Here is a 23,779-nt window from a genome sequence, read left to right as displayed (position 1 = left end):
GTTAGGACTATTTCTTTAACACTTTTTAAAAGGTTGACTTCAATATACTTATACTTTTATACTTTCAAATCACTAAAAATACATCACACTGAATAAATTCAGTTGCCTTTTCTAACTGATTATTGGGTTAAAAACAATTCTATGTGTTAGTCTTCACTGCACAACTAGCCTGTAATGAGTTTTTCCTCCTTCTAATACCGCCATACTATTTCTCCTCAGGGCAAATATTTCTGAAAGCAACTGGTTATATTACTGCTAGCTTATCACTTATTTTGTCCAAAAAAGCGCTATAAAAGTGTAAGAAATAGTCTTGCCTTACCAATCCCAATTCATCAGAACACCATGATGGTAATAAAGAGAAGGCTATTCGCCCTATTTGGCGTTAGTGGTTATACTAGAAACAACCCCCGCCAAGAATTAATCCCCCTTTACCCCCCTGCAGACAAACTGATTTTGATTAAATTGACAATTTATAGTGGACAATTGGGATGTTTTTGTGAGGTAAAAGAAAACTGAACAGCTAGCAAAAATAATGCCAATAGGGAAAACATGCAAATTCCACACAGACAGGCACTCCATCAGAATACAGGACCCTGGACATCTGAGGCTGTAGTGCTAGCAGCCATGTAAATGTGACATTGTTACTTAATTGACCAGACAATGAAAAAGGTGTAGTTCTAATTCTGTTGGAGGAATGGGAAACTTTTCCAGTCCATTAGTAACTTGGCAGCTACATTTGAGAGTAAAAAACAGATGTACAGTTTTTTTTTATTTCATGGCTGAAAAGCAAGGCATAATTGTAATACTGCAAAATCAATCAAAACAACCGATTGCACATTGCATGCATTTAAATCATGCCTATTTCAAAAGCATAACATTTACCTGTTTAAAACCAGAGATTATTGTACTGCTATTTTAGATCACAGATATTAATACTCCCTTAAAAGAATTTATACACATCTTTGTTACTCTTATGATTGGTGTGTACTGTCTGGAATTAACCCTTATACCCTGGGAAAACAATATTTCTGCATACAGTCATGGTCCAAATCCTTGAGGAATGTTAAGCTACCCAACAAAGTAACTTGAGAGAGGCAAGAGTGCTAAATCAATCATATCTGGCCCATACTGTGAAACAAGAAAGACTTTCAGCTGTTGCAAACATGACATGTCTTGAGGTAACTCATCATGAGTGCCAACAAATGCTTCTTGGAGTCAATGAATAGACCAAATTTAAGATATTCTGAAATGAGATAGCTCAGATAATTGCAACTCATAGGACAACCACTCATAGGACAATCAGACAGCCGAAGATCAGAGTGTGGAAATGTATGGCCTGAGGATATGTACAGTATGTTCAGTACTAAACTAAAACAAAAACATTTAAGGATCAATTAATCTGTCAAAGAAATGTACAAAAACAATAAATATGTAAATATGTTAAATCATTTAACTATTAACACAATAGGACTGCATTTGAAATTATTAGGTGAAAAGGGCCTAATGCAAAAAATATATATCTAAAACGTCAGGCTACAAAAAAACAAGCAACCTGTAAGCATTTTAACTTCTGTGAGATCACTACAAGGTGGCAAAGGACTTTTTTTAATTGATGTTATTTACATACAATAATGGTATTAAATTTGGATTATTTCTGCAAAAGGCTTGTGAAGAACTACTAAAAAGAAAGACCTACACTCAGAGCAAAGCAGTATTTCAGCTAATTGCAGTATTACTGCTCCAGGAGCGCTGTACAAATGGCTGACCCTGCGCTCTTAACCCCAAACCTCTCTCCCAGTCTGTGTGTCTGCGTGTCTCATGGAGAGCAAGTTGGGGTATGCAAAAAAGACAAATTCCTCATACAAGAAACTGTATATGGCCAATAAAGTGATCTTATCTCTTATCTTATTAATAACTTCACCACAATGTTGGTGAAACAGACGAGCTCTCCAAGTGGGACCATTACTGGCTTTCACCTTTTTATCACAGCATCATTGCAGGGAGGCTCTCTGGGAACACAGAGGCACTGTAGATCAGTGTAGAATGAAACTATGGAAAGCAAGCAAAACAGTTAAATAAAATAAGGAAACTCATCTTTTTATTCACTTTCTACAGTACTAGGTTAGATCTTAACATAAGCATCACTCAAAGCTACTTTCCTATCTTCATTGTTCATTCTTTTGTACACTGCAAAAGCCAATGCATACAATTAAAAAATATAGGGAAAGCATGTTCCAGAACTTAATATAGAAGGGTTTTTCTTTTGCATCATCCTCATATTGACCACTTAAAGAAAGGAAAAAAAATCAAATATACAAAATACAGATGCTGACATTCTTAAAGCATAAACATTTTGGACAAAAAGCAGTCAAACAGAGGTTATGGTAAAAAGAGGAATATAATTACTTACTACAATTTGGGCACAATACAAAACACAACACAATGTAAGTACCATTGACAATTTTTTTTTTCAATTTAGTGTTCCACAGAAACAGAACTGCAAACCTGGAAAATAAATCCTTTATATACATTGAGGTAAAAATACATTGGTCTTTAGAAGAGGTATTTTTTAACCTATTTTTTAAAAGCAAGTGATGCAAACATCAGAATTCAATCACATGCAGGGTATCATCTCAGGCAGAAAAAAGGCCAATTAAAATAGTCAAACTTAGGCACTAAAATGTGAAAGCTTTCTTCTGCCTGCACCTATCTTTCAAAACAGCAGCCAAATTCATCAAGTGAAAAGCACCTCAGCTGACCCCAAATAAATCACACCCTTCTGTGACCCACACCAGAGCACAGTCACCAGGCAGTATGAGCAGAGCTTCAGCTTTATTTTCATACCACACTCAAAATGCCAACAAAAGGAATAGTGTATCATGGTGTTATGTGATTTTTAAAGTTAATGGCAGCAGAAAAACCCTAGCTCTCTTAAGTGTACTTTCACCCTGATACTTCCCAATTGATGACTCGGGATCACCTTCTAATGAGTGAAACATCACCCATTCTTCCACTTTTATCAAACCTGTCATCTTCAACTAATTTCAATTCTAACATTTAGTCTTCTACATTTTCCAAATTAAGTGTTCTACTGTTTGTTTGTAACAAACAGGAACTTGGTCTCTGGTTTGAGGTCGCAAAAGGGTTCAAAAATAAACCATGAAGAAAAAAGATCACCTCTTTTTATGTTTGGTAATGTTTTACACCTGTTAGCCCATGTCTTCCTCCACACTGTGGAGTGGCAAACAAAATCATGAGGCACGGCATCAAAAGGGGCACTGGTGCCAGCAGGTGACAGGAAACGGTGAACTCGTTATGGGAAAAAGTTAGGTCCAATTCCCAAACTAAGTTCAAGTTTTCCCAACTCGGAAAGCTAAGGGTTGGCTCAGAAATTCCCCTATTGCGAAAACCGCAGAGCAGCAGAAGGCATGGTTTGTAAAGCCACGAATTGGCAAGACCCACAGAGGCTGAGATATGTCAATTTAAAACACCTGGACGTATGCTTGAATTGTACGATTAAAAGGCTGCTGGTGATTTAAGACACGTCATGTGTGAAGTGATATGCGGGGGGGGGTCAGGGTGTTATGATCTCAATATGACATCAACTTCATGAGATGGTCTGTCTGATAAAAAGGTCTGAGGTTGACCTTGGTACTTAGTTCCCTAGATTTTTTAGCTGCAAGAAAAATATTCCACGTTTGTTCACTAGGTCACAGCTTCAATAAATGCATCTCCTCTGCACTGGGGTAGTTTTCACTTCTTTTGTTATGACACTTGCATTTCATACTGTGGAACTGCATTTTAAGTAACCTCTACATCAATACTATGTAATACCTAAGTTTTAGTCTATTTCAACTGGGTGATTACAATCTTAACATGTAACAGGAACCAATCACACATTATTCGCATGGCACAACAGATTTCAACGGCTATTTTCTTTCGAGTCATTCCATGACATTTTAAAGGAAATAGTTGTCATTTTAACATGCCGCCATCTGGGATTTTAATGAAAGCTGTTACCTGGGAAAAATTCACATTTCAAATAAAAGCTGGAATACAGCAGTGAAGAACATTTTTTGTTCTGAATGAAGTTGGAGACATGGTTTTGGAATAATTCTGCATAAATTCCTCGGTCAGCTGAGTTTGATCAAATTAACAGTGACCTTTGACCCTGAGAATTGCCTGCTTCCACACTTATAGAACTACTAATCCAACTAAGGTCCGGTTTGGGAATTGGAGTTGATAAAAAAAAATACACCACAGGCAACGAGTCACATTGAAATCTGAGACAGCGCTATGTTTGCAAGTCACTGTTTGTCACAGAATGAACCTTGAACATAGAATTTCATGGCACAAATCTGGCAAGCATTTTTGAATATGTACATCCAATCTGTGAGCTTGCAAGAACCTATTTTTCCTCAAATGTTCCTGTAAACAAATTGAACAAATGAGAATACTATTTGTAGCAGCATGGTGTCCATTACATTGCATTCAAAATAAAAAATACATTACATATGACCATATTACCACGCATTTGAACGTGCAGTGTTTCATAGAAGTGCACTTATTGCTAAATTGAACCAAAATACAGGCATTATTCTTAAACATGACCCTTTTTTAATGGTTTCCACATTATTTGTCAACATTGACTATTTGTCTTGTCAGAATAGTAAGAATTATCAGCAAAGTGAGGTTTTATTCTTATTCCCAGATGTAACAGCGCATACTTTATAATTTGGGTATATATACAGTAACAGACAAGCTTTGCCAGTCTTCATCTCAAGCAATGCTATTCACTAATGTACATTAACTATAAATGATGCTTGTCTTTTTTTCCACTTTTACTGGACAAGGATTTCGCCTAGCAAGCAGCAGCAATACCTGCTCATACCATTGCAGACTTAACTTCTGGCATCGCCTGTATGAACTTCGGATACAATTCACTTGGAGTCTGACAACTACTCATTAGGAAAAATCCGTGCTCAATACAAGTCCCAAAAATACCTTTGATATTTTATTTTTACTTATTACATCAATAATCCACAGTGTCCTATGGATAAAGGAATTAGTTACTTTTCAAATAAAGAATGATAACACTATTCAGTTTCTTTCTGTAACATACATAAACACACAAAATGTCCAATTTTGCTTTTAAACATACACGATTATGTGTGATAATATGGTACCTGAATTTGTTCAAAAATATAATTGATAATCTGGTGCTACTTTTTTATATGGTACCTACTATTTCTTCTACAAAAAGCCAACAAATTTGAAGCCTTCTGTTGGTCCCTTAAGGCTTTCTCAGAGTAATATGAAGTAGTCCATTTGTAACAGCTGATTGATTTTTGTACATTCCTGTAGAAAAAAAGGTTGCCACATGATGCTGGAAAAGCTATGGCTTCAGTAAAGATCCACTTTCTATATCTGAATGTACCACAAATTCTTTAAAAAATTATATGAACATGTAAAAAAGAAAACTTATGTTTATAAAGTGACTTTTTAAAGATTCCACCATTAAAAAATCTTAAATGACAATAAGAAAATCTAATGTATCATTTATGGAAAAAATGGAAACGTGTAAGAGAACTAAGCATAACATTTTAAAATAGCCACAACAAAATTAAAAATCCATTGTAGTTATATCAGGAACACAAGTTAATGAAACAAAGACAATGGCATGAGAGTGGGCTCATGGCTACCCCTGACCTTAAGCTCTACATGATCCTGTCTTGACCGTCACAGCATCCTGTGAATACCCTGAAGAGTTTCTCTGAAGACCTAATGCAAAGATGTGGGCTTTTCACACTGGCTGGGTGTGAATGGTACTGATTCAGAGCAGTGGCACTTTCTGGTTAACACCTGTCTTGGAAGGCATGGTTTTTTAGAAGAGAGCAGTAATATATAAAATATCTATTGCATATGTCATAGCATGTTCGCCAAGACTGAATGAGGTCATGTCCATATTTTCTTCAAAAATCATAAAGAAATAACTTATGTTGATCTGTAGAATAAAACACAAAGAAAAAGGTGCAATATGTTCCACAGAGATAATTCCACATCTCTTGAAGGCAAAAATGAATGGAAATGCTGATTATATAAAGTACCTGATACTAAAATAAGGAATAGTTAATTCCATCCTTCTTAACACTGTTCTTCATTGATTTGACCAGCCCAGCCCCCACTGCAAGTAAAATCATTTTACTTAAAGCACTGTTACCTATACGTTAAGACCAGCAAATATAAAATATTTTGTCAAATCAAGATGAAACGTTAATAAAAATAAAGCTAGTCTACAACAGAGTCTGTAAATATCCTGGGAGAAGGAGGTGCTCATAGTGTGCAGAGAGGATCCCACTCAGCTGGGGGGAGTAGTGTCTCTGTAGAGAGAGAGTTCAGCTTATAGACATGTTCCTATTAAGTTTCAAAAAGGCAGTGAGATCCCGCTTCAGTTACCTCGGTGAGGTAGAACAAGTATTCTTTCCAACTGATTGCAACCCAGGTGTTGAAATGAAAAACCACCTTCATAATAATGCTTTTTTTCTAAAAAAAAAAAAAGACGTATAAAAATAAAATAAAACCTTAGGTTTATCAAAGGCCTTCAGTTTACATTTTAATTCCTTCCTGCTGGCTGAGCTGTGACAATGTCTTCTTAATGCGAAGGGCTGTGAGGCGGGCTGCTCCGTTAGCGTACCAACACTCGCGCATGATCTTGGCCATCACGCGCAGAGCCTGGGGGAGAGAGGGTAGACCGTTACTGTGCTGAAAGCCACAGCCTCTCAGGCTAGCACCTGGGACTGTGACCATGTGGATGCCACAGTTTTTCATTTCTATTGGATGCTTTAAATAAAAGATCCACACCGGTATATTTGCTCCAAAATTTTGAAGTGGTAAATTTCTCAGTTATACAAGGAAAAGAGAGCCTGCTTGCATAGAGAAACCAAAACTCATGGAACTAACGGTTTTATGTTTAGAGCCTGTCACTGTGTTCCACTATATCACACTGTGAGCAGAGAGAACAGATAGTCTAACCACAGATTAACTTGTAGCACACACATTGGGTGATGGTTAATGCATGGTTCTTTTTTTGCATCCATCAGGAAAAAACACACAATTTTGCTATACTGATTCAAATTAAAAACTCTGGAAGAATACTATCTGGACATTTAAGAGGTTTGTATGTGTTTCAAAATTCCAGTTAAAATGCTGAAATTATGGATTTTTTTTCAACTTTAGTCTTCTTAAGCTGCAAGGTGGAAAACTATAGGCATGAAGACTGGATACTAATGCCCTACAGGAACCTATGTTTTGCTTATTATATGTAACATCTGTTCATAATAAAATAATTGACTTATTCTGACATGATATGGACATTAACAAACAAATGGTCATTAAACCAAGTAATACAGATTTACACAATGACACATCTAAAAATAAGAACAGTGCTTGTGAGCACCATCAGACAGGTGTACCAGAAGATGTTAGTAGTCACACATAACAGGAAATTACCTTTAACTTGCTGATACTGATTGTTGTTTGCAGCCGATTTATGACAAAAGGAGCTACAGTGCTGCTTGAATATCTGGAAACCCCTGTTGTAGTTTTTTAAATGTTGCATTTTTACTTTTAAATCCTTGTTTAGTCCTTACTCTTACAAAAGAAATGGTTTATATCCACAAATTCTATGTATTGTGTATTTAGAGGAATTGATGCATGCAACAGAAAGAGAAATAGGTAAATAAGAACTGGTGCGTGTGCAAAGGTAAGATTCATTAGCTACAATAGGTTATACAATAATTAGCCAATCAAACAGCCAATCACCAGGACCTGGACTGTTTGGGCGGCCTTCTATTAGATAAAGTAAGAAATCTAGTCAATTTGGTCTTACCCATACAGGTTAGCGTAAAACACCATGACACTCTAAAGAGACCTCAGACAACCTCAAGAATAGTGTTGTAAGTGCTCATCTGTCTGAAGGGGTTATAAAACCATTGCAAAATGTTTTGGAATTCAGTAGTCTACTGTACGATAGTCTACAAATGGAGAAAATTTAATACCACGGTGACTCTACTTAGATGTGGACATCCTTTAAAATTATCCTAAAGAGCAATATGCAAACTCATACAGGATGTCCAAAAGAACTCCAGGACCACATCCAAGGATCTCCAGGCCTCTCTTGCTGCAGCTGATGTTCATTCCTCAAAAATACAATGCGAGCTGAATAGCAAAGGCATTAATTGTAGGGTAGCCAGGAAAAAACCTTTGCTCTCAAAAAAGAACACTGCTGTTCATGTTAAGTTTGCAAAAGACCATCTGGATGATCCTTTACATTTTTGGAAGAACGAGTCTGAAATAGATCTTTTTGGCCACAACAAAACTACCACGTTTGGCAAAAACCTTACACTGCCTACCACCAAAATGACCTTATCCCCACAGTCAAGCACGGTGATGGAAGTGTCATGGGTTTGAGGCTGCTTTTCTGCCCTTGGACCTGGACAACTCGCGACCCCTGAAGGATCATTGAAGAAACTATGAATTTAAGATTGTTTAAGACGTATGAAAGATGAATGGTTCACATACTTTCAAGCAGAACTGTACAATGTGAAAACTGGCCTCTATCAATTAAAAAAAAAGAGTGACTAATCACATTACCACTTAAAAGCCAGATTATTCAGTGAAGCATCTGGTCCACAGAAAGATCATCCTCAATTAACATTTCAATCAACTTTTTTAACTGTAGTTAAGTACACTACTATAAATGTACCAAACTATTTGGTAGAACAACAGTGACATTGAGAATGCCTAAAATTGTGAACATTTCCACATGTTCTTCTACCTGAAAATTTGGAAATTCCCAGTGACAGTGGTTTATTGTGAAATGATGCATAATAGATGTGAAGTGCCTAATAGAGGCCTGACAAAGCCAACAATTTATTCATATTAAAAAAATGCTTACATTGCCTTTCTTGAAGGAAATGCCATTTTGAGCTTCCAATTTTCCTCTCCACATACAATTCACCTTTTGTAAAATTACCTTTTCTATTAACCGGCATTAAGATAATTCTATATGCCATTTATTGTTGACTCACCATATATTTTCCTGCAAAGTATTATATTCATGTTCAAGTACTGTACTTTAAAAAACAAAAACATAGTACTTCCTGCTGTCTGCTTTCACGTCTCATTTGTGGTTTGTGATCTAGACACTGTCTGAATAAAACAAGTCAGCATGCTGGTTGGCTTGGGTGTGGAGTGTTAGTCATGCTGAAAAGGTATAACTGTGCTCTGCACCAAAACATAAACAGATAATCACTTGTTCACTGTATGATTCCCTTACCATTCTTTAACTGTTTGTTGACTGCCTACCACATCACATTATAATGCTTTACAAATGGCAGGTTAAGAGTAAGACCATATATTATCGTAGGCTTCTATGTTTTGTGCAAAACACTTATTCACTAGAGAGAGAAAGTCAGACCTTGTCCATTTAATCTCCTAAGCTTATTTCATCAGTTGAGCCCTATTCCTTAAACAGCTTGGCAGCTATTGTAAATTCACAGCAGAAGATTAGATTACAGATTTTATTATTGTGAATTGGGTCTCATCTGATTATAGTCTGTTTCAGAGGACACTAATAAAGAAGAAAAGTGAATCCATCTTTCGCACACATGGTGCGGCAGTGAGAAGAGCGTGTACATTTCAAGTGCCTGCCAGCAATAATGGTTTTGGAAACTTGAGAAACTGTGCACGTCTGAAATTCCCATTTACAAGGGTGCACACTGAGATTCTGAGGTAAATCCAATTATGAAATCCTACACCGATAGGATTAGACAAGTAATTAAATTTCACTACAGATATACACAAAACCCACACATACTGTACAGTTTTGGCTGTGAAGATGGGGGTTGGGCATAAATCTTCTTGAAATCATACAAAAATGATTACAGGTATTTTATCTACTGCCTGATCTTCCTTCTTCTAGGGTGCCCTTTAAAAAGAACCCAGCCAAAAGACTTGTCCCAGCTTTTCACCCAGTTCTCTTGTCTCAGCTTAGTTAAGTTCGATCTTCAGTCCTCTGAGAGAAGGGAATGTTCTCTTCTTTAAAAAGATTAATGGGCATTTAATGAATAACCAAGATAAAATGCCAGTAAAATATATTTGCTTTTGTATTTCCTTTTGAAGCAGATAATAACATTCTGCACAAGCCAAAGGTGAGTGTACAGTAATGTATAGTTAGTTTCTGGCAACAGCCGACAGGTTTAACCCTAATTGTATGAATAAGGTTCTTTTGCCTCTACGCCAAGGAAGGAAACGGAAGACAAACCTCGCAGCTCTGCCACCTGTTGGGAATGTTGGGCCGCAGCTTCTGCTCACACACCACTTTCCTCATTTCCTCCACTGAGGGGTCAGACTGCACCAGATCATAGTAAGGGAGCTGGTAGTCTTCATGGATTCCTGAAGACAAAATAACTGTCAGATTTCACTTCATTTCATTTAAGCAATGCCTGTGAGTCTGAAGCTAATCTGAAGTGCTTTCACTTCCTAAAAGATGGCATTTGTTCGTTGAAACTGGTTAACAATATAATGCAACTAAATCATGAAGGGTTCACATTTTTTCAAACTGCTAGCACAGCCAAAATAGATTTAGACCACTCAGAATTATGAAATACAGAAAAAATGAGCAAGTTAAACGAAAAGATCCGTTTTGTACTTGATATTAACCATAAAATATGTGCACTATTGGGATGCTGCCTTTTTCTGATTTCAGTGGATTGTGATCTACTCCTGGCCACAGTAAGAATTTTACATGCAAAAGCTTAATTGAGTTGGACAAATTAAGTTCTCAAACTAAATTGCTCCCCAACAATCTAGATTAATAACGCAATCCAACAGGAAATCAACTTGAGTAAAGCAGAACGTTTGTTTTTTTAACCTATTGTAACAAATCTCGACTAATTATGATGAATAAGCAAAATCAGTAAAAAAATCCGCAAACTTTCTCTACAGTAAGATTCAACAACGGTATCTTAAACCCACGCAAAAACAGGGAGAACACAGAAACTATGCAAATAGCACCCCAGTTCCACAGTTCCCACTGTGGCATCCTCTACTATTAGTGTTGAACGCAATTACAGCAAAACAGTTGGAGTAATATGAGCCACAATTACATTGAGAATACCTGCTAATGAGTACTTAATAGCTTAAATGTTTGACTAGCGCATAATTCACTTCTATATCCTCAAAACCATGCTGAAATAGAGCCAGGGGATAACCTTCCTTTAAATATTTTTTTTAAATATTGAACTGTACTGAAACCTGGTATTAATATACAGCCAATGCACATTCTTGCTTTCTTTCCAAAACATCAACATGCCAAAACTGCGGACAGAAATGGACCAGCACTCACCACCAATAGAACACCTGCGAGCAATCTCCCAGAAAACCAGTCCCATGGCATAGATATCTGCTCTCTTGAACGACTCAAAATGCTTCATATTTATAGAATCATCCAGGACTTCTGGGGCCATGTACCTGTTGAGAAATGGAATGCAAAAAAAAAGACTAATTTCTTCTGATGTAATACATTGTTACAGCTTTGGGTGACTGAATTAAGTCTTAGATTTTAGATAAAGTTTGTGACACTGGGAAGAGTTAACTTATCTTAGTATGCCTAGGATGTGGATTGATAATTGCAAAGGAGCAGAGCAGAAAGACACAGTATAAGTTCACAATTAGAGGAAAGCAGGGAGAGAGAGAAAAGGAGGGTGGAAGAAGGAAGAAACAAAGAGAAGAGAGGAGTCCAGAGTAGTGGGGACTTGCAGCTTGCGCCAGGCGAGAGCTCCTACTTCATGATCATCCAAATCAAACCTGACTGGAGCTAAGTATTCATTAGAGAGAGTGTGCTTTTCTGTGTTTTAGGGAACTTGGGTTTCCTGGGTAAAAGATACCTCAGTCAGAAACATCTTTCCTGATTAGGGTGCATTTTACGGACAGGGATATAGACTCCCATTATTTTGTGGCATCCAGGGTGCAGAGAGAAAGATTTAACTGCAGATTGCTTTGTAACATGGGGCGGTGGCTCTGTGGCTAAGGATCTGCGCCCATGGCTGGAAGGTTGCTGGTTCATATCCCGCGACCAGCAGAGGAATCCTATTCTGTTGGGCCTCTGAAGGCCCTTAATCCCAGCTGCTCCAGGGGCACCATATAAATGGCTGACCCTGTGCTCTGACAGCAAGCTTCTCTCCCTGTCTGTGTGTCTCATGGAGAGCAAGTTGGGGTATGCGAAAAGACAAATTCCTCATACAAGAAATTGTATATAGCCAATAAAGTGATATTTAGTAAGAAGGCAGCTCATTTCTTGTGTGGCCTCGGTAGGCGTAATAAGAGTTTAGTGCTTAGTAACAGTCTGGGGTTTTCTGGGTGACCAGAATGTTAGGCCTCTGAAACGCCTTGTTTGTAAATACTGTATATAAAGTAACATACTGTAAATAATGTATATAAAGTTTGTTTAAAAATATCTGTCCAGCCCCATTTGTAACAATATAATGTAACTTGGTGTGTTGTATTGTGTCTTGTGCAGTTTATTGTAATAAATATTTGTTTTAGTCGAGGGTGCCTGGATTATTGCTCCTCTCAACAAAGCTGTGCCAGAGAATAAACGTCCCTCTAATTATACCAGCCACTCGGGTATATGGTTAGAAATCACATACAAGTTGGGGGTTATGAATAATTATTTCACTGATTGACGAAACCACTCAGTCAAATCCTGATTTTCACCAGTTTCCTGGTTTCACCTGTAACAATATTTATACATATTTCTTATTGCTGCTTCAGTAATTGATTTGTACTTACAGTAACACAGCTTCTTCTATTTAATCAAAGAACAAATGAAATAACACCTTTTACGGATCACACCACCAAGGATATGAGCGCAGGGGTATTTACCAATACAACTAGTTACTACAAGACGGTGAATAAAAGGATTTCTGCTGTACTAACCACTGCAAGACACTCACTGCATAAAAATACTGTGGACAGTCAAGAATGAAAAAATCTGAACACTAAAGCTATGTAACAGCAGGCACCCTTCCACAATGCCACAACTCAGTCTCATGGTACAGGTGTTTATTACCCCAGTTATTTTAATGCACAGTTACCGATTTTAATGTTTAATTTACTATACAGTCGTTACATCATTTTCATAACACATCCGAACAAAAAGTGACACCTTTAGTAACACCTCACTTTAGCTGTGCCAGTACAGCCAGCCTCTTGAATATAATTACAAAAAAAATCTTTACAAATGCGAACATTATGGAATTTGCTGTTCTCCATGTTTATTTCATACTATACCAGGCCAGGTTTCTCAGTCTGCTTCCTTTGTTAGAGTGAAGAAGTGGGTTAAGAAAGGACAAACCCAAGATGGGGTAACATTTTTGTTGTTTTTTTTTTGGTTTGTGAATGACACTGCAGTTTAAACTGTAATTTGTAAAAGTTTCTAAAGTTGTACATAAGTAGAAAAACAGTTATATGGACATGAAACTGATGATGTGACAAATAAACTACAGAAATGCACCCTGTTTTCAATTACAAATTTACAACAGGTTAAATTTTTTTGGGGTAGTTCCATAAACCACAACGTGGATTCTAGATAATGTTATCTATTAGGAAAATGTTTAAGGTTAAGAGAATAAAATTAAGTATGTTTGGATCTGCCACAGAAAAGCAGACAAATCATGTACATCACTGTCTAACGCACGGTTTGATACTAACTACATCAAAATCTACAGAAGCACAACAGTGCGAGAAAACTAATAATTCATCATATTTGTGGAAGACCTAATTTTCGTGCTCATGTACTACAATGTTCTTGAATCCACATGCAGACCCTTCCATACATCTTCAGCTCTGTTCATACTCTTTGTGCCAAGTCTCAGAGTATCTTCAGAGGCTCAACATGCCAGCAAGGAGAGTGATACAATGTTTGAGGTTTCTCAAGAGGCTTGCAACTGGAAGATCCAACTATTCTCAAGCAGATGGAGAGTAATAATCTAAAAACAGACTATAAATATACTAGACTAAACACTGACTTAAAATACTTGTTGGGATTTAAAACTACCATCTCTAATTAAAAATATAAACCAAATCCAAATCCCTTGCAAACCAAACACTACTGAAGAGCATATCAATGCCAAGAAATCAGTTTGATGACGTTTTCCTTGGCACACATAAGACAAAATTCAACTAATTTCCAACTAGCTTCTTATGAAGACATACCTGCAGTCAAGTCAAAATTAATATTCAAATTAACAGAGCTACAAGATGATTTTGTTCTCTTGGGAAAAAGTTGGTGATGGCCCTCTTCTTCCAGAATGGTATTATTTTTACAGTTTTAAAGACATGGTAAAAGATACATTTAAAACACTAAAATCAAGCATGATGAATTTCTGTTTAAAACATAATAAAGGGCTATATCTGATCTTTTGCATAGTAAAAAATGTTTGTCCTTTGCAGTCAAAGATGTTTGTCCTAGCTGTCAAGAGGGCACAAAACACAAGTCCTTTTCTATGTCTATGATGTCTCATAGAAATGAACTCAGCAAAAATAGCCACCTCTACTGAGCATACCTAAGGATACCACATGGATCAATGTGCTAAGTGTATAAACGTTACATAGATTATACATGTATGGCATGATCAAAGTTTGCATGGCACTACTTATCTCACAGTTAATGTTTCACTTAAACTCTAAATAATCACTCCTAAATAAAAAATTTAAAAAATCTACTTTATGATTCGCATCAAATATAGTCCATGAAATGTGTTAGCATTGCTAAATTATTCACAATGGAGAATATTTTTCATAAAACGTGTGAGAGTTATAAGTCAGTATGACGAAATATTCTGAAAAAAATGCCTCTACAGGAAGGAACATATTCCAGAATGAAACAATGACCATTGCCACAAAAACGACGCCCTCATCTTTCCTTTGTATTGTAACAAACATGCTGTGGGCCTAACATAACATTTACTAATTATATCTTCAAAGGCAGCCTCTGAGGCACACAATGTTGTGCACAGTTCAAGATTTAATGTTGTATTTTGTGTAATGACTTGTTTAATTGTGATTTTCTTCATTGTTATTAATTTGCTCAAGTTTTGGCACTAATTTTATTACTCTTCCCCCAAAGTTGTGCCAGAGAATATAAAGATGTCATGTGCCTCAAATTGTTACTACTGCTCCGGTCAAGTTTTGACATTCATAAATTTTATTATCCAAACTTTATTTCCCATACTTTCCTAGTCTGTAAGAGTATTATAAAATTAATGATTAATGATAAATTAATAAACGTGATGTTGTTAAATATTTTAAATCATTTTATAAATAAACTTCAGAGAGGAAATACACAAGATTCAAATCCTGTTAGTAAAGTATTAGTAAAGATTCTAGGCAAAAGGCAAAAAAACAACCTATTTTGTCTGAAAATATGCTTTGCAAACTAGGACAAAGTGAGCCACTGAAAAGGACGGAGGAGAAATAGGGCTTAATTATGGTACTGAAATTGTGTATTTAGCTTTATAGGAATCCACTGAATCATTATTTGTTTATGCAGACTTTTGTAAGTGATGTGTCCAAGTATTCAACAGTTTTCTAAATCTAAACAGATACTATCTAACAGGACTTTGTCCCATTCCTGTCTTAGATTTCCCTTGACAAGCCGGGTTGCAATTAATTGCTACAATTGGAGTGTTTTAGCATCTGCAAACACTCTTGACCAGACTACTGTACTTGCATCGTGGACTACCACTGATGGTGTGTTTTTGAATGTTGGAACCTGCTTGCTGTGAACACCCGAGATGGTCAGCAACAGACTTAGACTACCTTACATGCTGATGGCAAGGCGGCAAGTTGTCTTGATAAGTGGAGCATATTGATTCCTTTCTCGATTTTCACCAGCTTGATATTTAACAGGTTAAATCACCTCACCTCCTGTGCCCAGTGAACTGACTCATTAATTAGGTGATTTAATGCTTATGCGACCGTCAAAATCACTCATGTGTAACAGGGAAGTCATGAATGATAAAATAATCAAAATGAGTTCTACAGTAACTCAAACTTGCAGTCCTAAAGCTTTTGTTCCAAGTAGTGAACACCACATGTGTTCACTGTTTGGAAAGAACCTCTCCTCTACAGGAACTCTACAATGCTTCTTGCTGCTGAAGATCTCTAATACTGAGTTATCATACTTTGCATAAGCTACGCAAGTTTTACACCATGTATTACCTTTTCGTTCCCACTCTGTGGTTTGGAGCAATATCAATGGTGTCTGTAGCTGAATCATGCCTAACTGCTAGACCTAGATCCGCGATGCAGCACGTCCCGTTCTTTTTCACCAAGATGTTTTTGGACTTGAGATCTCTGTGGGCAATCGCGGGTTTACCTGTTCATTTATTAACAAGAGAAGAAATCATACTGTTACTGTTATGAGTAAAACAACATTGAAACCATCCATAAGTATACAGTTACAGAACAGAATTACGAAAGATGACTGCACTCTGGCTCAACAGGGAAGAAAAGTCCAGTAGTAGAAACTTGAGCAACAAGAAGAATTACTCAGCCTGTCAGATCTGACAATTTAAGAGGAAATAAAACTAAAAGGGTGAACATAGGTACCTTTCCTAAAATAGTTAATGCAATGAATGCCCACATAAAGTTACATCAAATGTCAGCAGTCTGTTCTGACATGCTGTTCTGTGTACCACTGGATAACGAGGGATTGCGAGTCAAAGGCTGCACCTGTATTGTTGACGATTTCAAATCACAGTTAAAATGTAAGCTCCACAGTCCATACAAGGTTCCTCTATTGTGGCCCTGTTATTGGAGCTGTACCTGCCTGCAGGGAATAATTCATTTTGAAAGCACTGCATTCTTGACAGCTCCATTCACTAAACAAATGGCTTCATTATTTCCAGTGCTTAGCTGCTGCCTGTTAAGGACAGCCTTGCATATTGAAGCTATTGCAAACCTATAGGCAGACAAAACAGGAAAATGTCTTTCACAATAAAAGGGAAAAATCAGCAGTTCTTTACTATTTCTGTGCAAGAAAATGGATCGTCCAAATATTTCACTTAAATCAACATATTCCATAGAGCCTGTTTTGACATAAAATTACTGGTTATGATGAAATACTGTTTGCTTTAAGAAGCCATTTACTTACTGATGAAGATCCAGAAACTGGGTACAAGCGTTAAAGAAATATGATTTGTGTGTGTGGACTCATACACCTCACTAGTTATGTAAATGACCGTAGCCTTAAATAATGCACTTACATATCATGTGGACAAGATCACCTAACAATCTGCAATGCTCTGAGATTCCTTAGCTGCCAATTACAATGTACTGGACTGTATTCACATATAATACAGTAGAGAATCCAGGCATATGAAGCAACCACACAAGCGTATCTGTTCGTTTCAGAACTAGGAAAAGTACAGATGTAAAAGAATGGACCTAATATTGCAGTGTTTGCAGAGGACTTTGATCTTTACTTACCTTGTGTTCCAACTATTTCCATGTGGAGATGGGCCAGTCCACTGGCTGTAGATAGCGATAGCTTAATCATGCCCTCGACAGTGACTGTGTATCTGTTTAAATAATCAAATAACGATCCATGCTCATGGTAGTCAGAGACCAGCCACAACTGAGTCCAGGTTCCATTATCTGAGAAAAACAATGCACAAAATAGTGTGAGAACAGACCTGAATTTTGCAGCATGTTTAAGCTTGTATAAAAGCATGTCAATTAGGAGGGACATTTTTTTTGGACATATCCAACTGATCTGCAATAGACAACTGTTTTTCATGTCTCACCTATCTGCTATGATCTCCACAATCACACACATCAGAATGAGAAAGTGGAGGAAGACCTCTCCCACATTCTCCCACTGCTTCTTCCCTCCCACCTTCAAGTCACTTGTCTTTGAGCATGTAACAGGCTAAGCAGCCCATCCTGGACTTTAAACATCACTAAAAGAGAGGGTTCCCCTAACCGACAACACGTGCTCTAGTGAAAGTTTGCAAGTGAGGTCACGGTGTTGCCGAGAGCTGAGCACACCCTGGCCAACTAATCCCATTCTACCCTCAGCCAGCTGTGCAACCCTGCTTTGGGGTTACTAGAGTCAATAAGGGTATCTTTTGCAAAGTAAAAGTGATCTTTGTGACTGGCCAGGTGTCTGTGTCACACCTTAAACTGGAGTGAACTAAGCTGTAGATATTGCAGCATGAAAAAGAGCACCAATATCGCACAATTCAGAAGAGGGGTGTAGCGGTCAGCTGAATACAGCAACAATTACCAATTACTACCTTCTTAAAGTATTGAATTTTGGCTTTTACTATGCATTTTGACATCTTAACAAATTATAGCTGAAGACACAAAAACATCAGACTACACCGAGATGTACACCCGTTACTTTTAAAAATCTAACAACGAGCAGTGCAAAACCTTTATTGTCAGCCGCAATGAATCCCAGGATATTTTCATGACGTAGCATGACGGTCTGGTAAATCTCCGCTTCTCGAAACCATGAACGCTCTTCCCGGGAAGAAAAGATCTTCACAGCAACTTCCTCTCCTCTCCACTTCCCCCGCCACACCTCACCAAAACGTCCTTTTCCAATGCTCTCCTGCAGAACTATTGTTCTTGCGATAGTTCTTTGAACCAACAAGGGCAGACCTGAAAGTGGAGAATTAATTAAAAAATAAGCATTTTGGACTTTGAACTTCAGGTCTACTGACAATGGAAGTATTGAATCATTGAAATGCAAGGGACAGTTTTCTAAGACCACCTAGGGACCCTCTTCAGCGCAGTGACAAGCAGGATCATTCTGTGCAGGACTACTGTATCTTTTTCAAAAGTAGCAGGTGCCCACATTGGACCTAACTTGCAGTCTTATGCTACAGATCATTACACATTAAATGAGGTGAGGCAATGTGCTCAGTTAATACTCATGAACCATAATGAACACAGTAAAACAATGAGCCTGGGAAGGCAATCATAACCTAATTCAGTCTTAAAGATTAGATAATTCTAAGACATACATGCACCTTTGACCTTAAATACCCACACACCCAAACCCCCCTAAAATGCACAATCAATTTCTAAGTCTGTCTTGTTGAACCACTGCATGAATGTAACAGGTGTACATTTGTAGTGATTTATGGAACTTCACTGAAACGCAGGACGATAAACAGAGCAATATATACTGATGGAAAAAAGAAACACAACGCCACTCTGGCACTCCCGTCTGTGTGGAACAGGCTGAAGAGTGACTCATCCATGAAGAGGACCTGATGCCACTGCTGACGAGTCCATCACAGCCTCTGTCTGGCCCAAGCCAATCGGGTGTGATGTCTAGGAGGTGTGAGCAGAGGGCTGACAGGTCGCCTTGCTCTAAGGCCAGCAGCATGCAGCCTCACTGTCCTGTCACTGATGCGGGCATTGTGTCTGCCGGCAGTTTCAGCAGCAGTACGGGTGGCAGATCTGAAACGATCTCTCAGATGGACCAGTCTGATGTGTCGGTCCTGCTCTGGTGTGGTCACTCGAGGGTGACCTGATCTTGGACCTTCATCTGTCCTGCCGGTCAGCTGAAACCTTCTCTGCAGTTGGGACACAGTGGAGCGGCTTACTCTATAGTGTCTGGCAACACTGGCACATGACATGCCTGCCTGCAGCATGCCAATGGCCCTCTCCCTTGCTTCTGGTGACATTCGAGGCATTATGGAATGCACAGAAAACTGACTAAGTGTGGCCTTGTTTTTGTAGTGACCTAAGCTTTGAATTAAGGCCCTTTTAAAGGTGACCTGATCAGGCATTGTTCCACCTGGACCTCGTATGGTAAAAGTGCACCTAACGAGCTTTCGTGTGATTGGCAAGTTGCATTGCCTCATTACATAAGCTGTATTGCTGATTAGAGGGCTTAAAACAAATTGACAACTTTTTGTGAAAGTACATAAGCTATAGTATTCTCATTCAAGCAAATGTTATGTTTCTTTTTTCCATGAATATATATTGTAGGTAAGGCAATATATGTGACATCAGCATTTAACAGTCTTTTTCAGCTTTACACACTTGCTTTAGCAGAAGTGTTATATGGCAACCCCAATACCATCACATTTTAAACAAAATCTGTTGTGTGTGCCTGATTAAAATCACCTTCACGTAGGATTTCACAAGGTCCAATCAGTTGTTGTCGTCAAATTAACATAAGTTAAAAAATGAAAACATAAAAGTCCATTGACTGAAGACCATTGAAAAAAAAAAAGCTAAGCTAATAACTAATGATGTCACACAAATTTATTTGAATGTATTTGTTGTGAAACCAGAGTCTCATAATTGTTCATATTTTAAATTTGATAAGAGCTGTTGAAAATTGTCAGTGTTTCCATCCCCACAGCACATTTTGAAGTTAACTTCATCCAAGCCCTTGAAGTTACTGAACAGAGTAATATCCAAGAAAATGATTCAAATGCTGTTTCAACTAAGCGTGTACTATGGCAATGACTAAATCACCACTGTGGAATACAATGAAAAACATTCAACTGTGGAGAGAAGAAGGAGGATTCTCCTCATATAGCAACATTTTTAAACAACTTTCATGTTAAATAACAGGAAAAACCTAGCAAATGAATGCACAAAGGTCTCTAGTCAACCATATCTAACTCCTTGGTGCAAACTGAATATGTTTTATGCCACTCTAGGCCACGTGTATTTTATGCAAATGCTAATACACTTCTTAGTTTCTACCTAGCAATTGATATGAGGTCCAATGAAGTCTGAAGTAAACTGGGCTCACTGTACCATGCAATAGCACTTACTATACATGACACAGAGAAAGACTTAAAATCATTCTGCCAAGTGCTTTATATCTAGCATGTGGTTGGTCTCTCAGTTTAGCAGCTTGTTTTCACATGCCTGGCACAACCTCTATCTGAAGTTTCACTGAACACAGAACTGTCATGACACAACCGTTTACTCGCAACACTCTTTGCGTCACCCCCAGGAAAGGCAGTGTTGCCGACTAAACCTAGAGAGCACAAGGCAAAGTCCAGAAGCACATGGTCCACTGTATGATCATACAAAAACATTTTTTCAAAGCAAGTAAAGCCTGCTCCAAAATTTAAAAAAGGCCCGATTGAAAAATATACATGAAAATCAAAACAAGTGTGATCACCTCTAATTTCTAAACAAAAAAATAGTTCTGAAAGATAACTGCTAAAAAATAGGATACATTCAACATCAATACATACCTTACAGAAAAAAAGCAAAAAAATAATATACATGAAAAATATACTTGAAAATCTTATTTCAAGATTAATGGACACTAACACCAAATGGTAACCAAATTAGTCTAATCATTCTTCAGACAAAAAAAACAAAGAAATGCTACCCTGTACACATGTACAGCACATTGCCAGGACTGTTCCAGATTTTCCCTGAACAAGATGTCTCCAGGTATATCTTCAAAGAAAAGCTAAATTGCATTTATGTATAAATGAAGGCCTAATTTCTGAAAAGACAATGTTGGCTCCTTTAAAGCTTGAAGTGCAGCCTACCTGATCCTGAGCCTGATGTTGTCATGTCATAGATCAGGTCCTTCAGGGTGGTGCCTTCTGTGATGAAGGGCCGATCTAAAGACGGGTCCTCTTCATTGGGAACGCGGTGGTGAATCACCGAGCGGCTGTGGCAAATATAGAAAACCAACACCAGGACAAAGCACAAGACGCAGACAGGCCCAGCTATCACTGCTGCCAAGGCCACAGGTCCCAGATACAGAGGAGTTGGGTTTGGAGGTTCTGGATCAAAAAACACAAGAAGGGGGAAAAAAGGCAGAGTCAAGTTTAACTAGGATTTAAGCATCTGACCACTTTTTTTTGTTGTTTTACAGTAATCTAACTCCTAGAGGGAAGGAAAAAGCCAGTGAAACACTAGCTCAATTTGACCACTGTTGGAAGAATGCTGAAATACAGAAAGGGCAACTGAACTGCTGACTTCAGCATTCTTTTGTGCCTCACTCTGCTGTTGCGCTGTCACAAAAACTTCAGAAAACAGAATATGATTGGAATTATCCCTCCAAAACCATGTAAAACACCGGAAACCACTGCACTAATCTTGCTGATATTCCAGGAGACTGCTTAACACAGTCATACTTTTGTGGACAGCGTCTATTACATTACAGAACAAGGCGATGCTCAAATATTTAAATTGTTAATCTAGGTTGCTGCATTTGATGACTTTTTTTTTTGTAATGCACTCCAAATGATTGTGAAAAGTACACATCTGTTTATAGCTGACACTAATGAAACTGCTAAATAGTGGATTATCATTTATGGCAGTGTGAATTTAGCATAAAATGAAATAAAAATGGACCAGAAAATGCATTAGCCCAGTGTCAAAAGGTAGAAGAGACTTAACTAAAAAGACTTGCAGCTTTAATTTTTTGGGGGGTTTGTGACAAAAAAGTATACTGTTATAAAAAGTGTTCTGGTGCAGCATTCAAGTTTTTAATTAAAATATTAACTTAAAAACCACAGATTGTCTGTAAGGCAACAAAAGAAGGATAATTGGAAAATGAGAAAATACTTTTGCAAGTTAAATGCCTTGTCTCTCAGTAGAATAGACAAGGATCTAATTTTCAACTGTTTTTATAGATTGAATATAATACAAAAAGTAATACTGTATTTAGATGCAAATATAAATATTGCTTTTCTCAAAGATTTTTAAGCTAAACACTGATGAGAATGAGATAATGATTAGATAAAGTAGGCCATTTCATCTAGTTACTGATAGCACCAACATTAAAACCTTTAATGAACGGTTTGATATCTTCGTGTTATATTGGACCCTGCTTTGTCATTTGAAAGTTGTGTTACTAACAACACCAAAGAGTCATTTTTTTTCATTTACTGTATGTAACATGACCCGATTAAGGTCTTTGCTTCAATTACTTCACTCAGACATTTGCACATCTTTATCAATCTTGCACAAATTGCAAGTGTCCTAAGTTTATTTTAACATCCTCTTACTTGCAAAGCATTCAACAATTTAGCTCTAGGTTATTTTAATGCACAACTATAGTCCAATGTTCAATCTCTGATTGACACAGGATTTCTCATTACACCCAAGAGTAACCTTATACCTAAGGTTCCCCAAAATAAGAAACAGCTTTCTCGTATGCAGCAGAAAGAGTGAAACTTGCTGTCCAAATCCATCTGAGAATGCAGCTGTTGATATTGTAAATGTAATCTAAAAGCAGCATATTTTACTGTATTTACTTTTTTGTTTTATTCAGTTAATTTGCTGCGAGATTCTTTTTCATCATGATAGTGAATGTATTTGTAAAACACCAAGTTCAAGAAAATTGTCTAAATAAAATATATTTAGTATTATTTAATGTATATTTCAACATATTAAAATCTATTATTTAGCTTTTGTACATAGCTAAAGACTTACCAACTGAAGACCATGCCATAAACAAGTTTCTTTAATGTACACTGATGAGGCATAGTAAGTCTTTCCTTTAAAGATGAGAAATCATCTTGGTGGTATCTGAACTATTTTGATACAGTGTTGTGTACACTAAAGGTGAGTAACTGTACAGAAAATCTACCTGAATCACATCCAGATAAATCTCTAGAGCAAGTATTTTAGGAGTACTGTAGAAGCCCCACATCTGGCAATCTCAGATTTTCTTACAGAAAAATATATTATCAGAAAGAGAACT

At 37.4% G+C, this 23,779-nt stretch overlaps 1 protein-coding gene across 1 annotated transcript in view; it reads right to left on the bottom strand.

The window, feature by feature from the left end:
• Positions 1-2,379: 2,379 nt before the first annotated feature.
• tgfbr1b (transforming growth factor, beta receptor 1 b) overlaps positions 2,380-23,779 on the bottom strand; it is a 55,814-nt gene continuing 34,414 nt past the window's right edge. Inside the window, exons 3-9 of the mRNA XM_088919045.1 lie at positions 21,612-21,851; positions 18,502-18,732; positions 17,554-17,721; positions 16,285-16,441; positions 11,408-11,532; positions 10,325-10,455; positions 2,380-6,732 (exon numbers count right to left, since the gene is read on the bottom strand). Of these exons, the coding sequence (XP_088775171.1) occupies positions 6,607-6,732; positions 10,325-10,455; positions 11,408-11,532; positions 16,285-16,441; positions 17,554-17,721; positions 18,502-18,732; positions 21,612-21,851 (1,178 nt within the window). The 3' untranslated portion in view covers positions 2,380-6,606. The remainder of the gene's footprint in view (positions 6,733-10,324; positions 10,456-11,407; positions 11,533-16,284; positions 16,442-17,553; positions 17,722-18,501; positions 18,733-21,611; positions 21,852-23,779) is intronic.

The sequence above is a fragment of the Atractosteus spatula genome, chromosome 6, assembly GCF_055471065.1.
Source record: "Atractosteus spatula isolate fAtrSpa1 chromosome 6, fAtrSpa1.hap1, whole genome shotgun sequence".
Classification (NCBI taxonomy): Eukaryota; Metazoa; Chordata; class Actinopteri; order Semionotiformes; family Lepisosteidae; genus Atractosteus; species Atractosteus spatula.
This window is presented reverse-complemented; position numbering and strand designations above follow the sequence as displayed.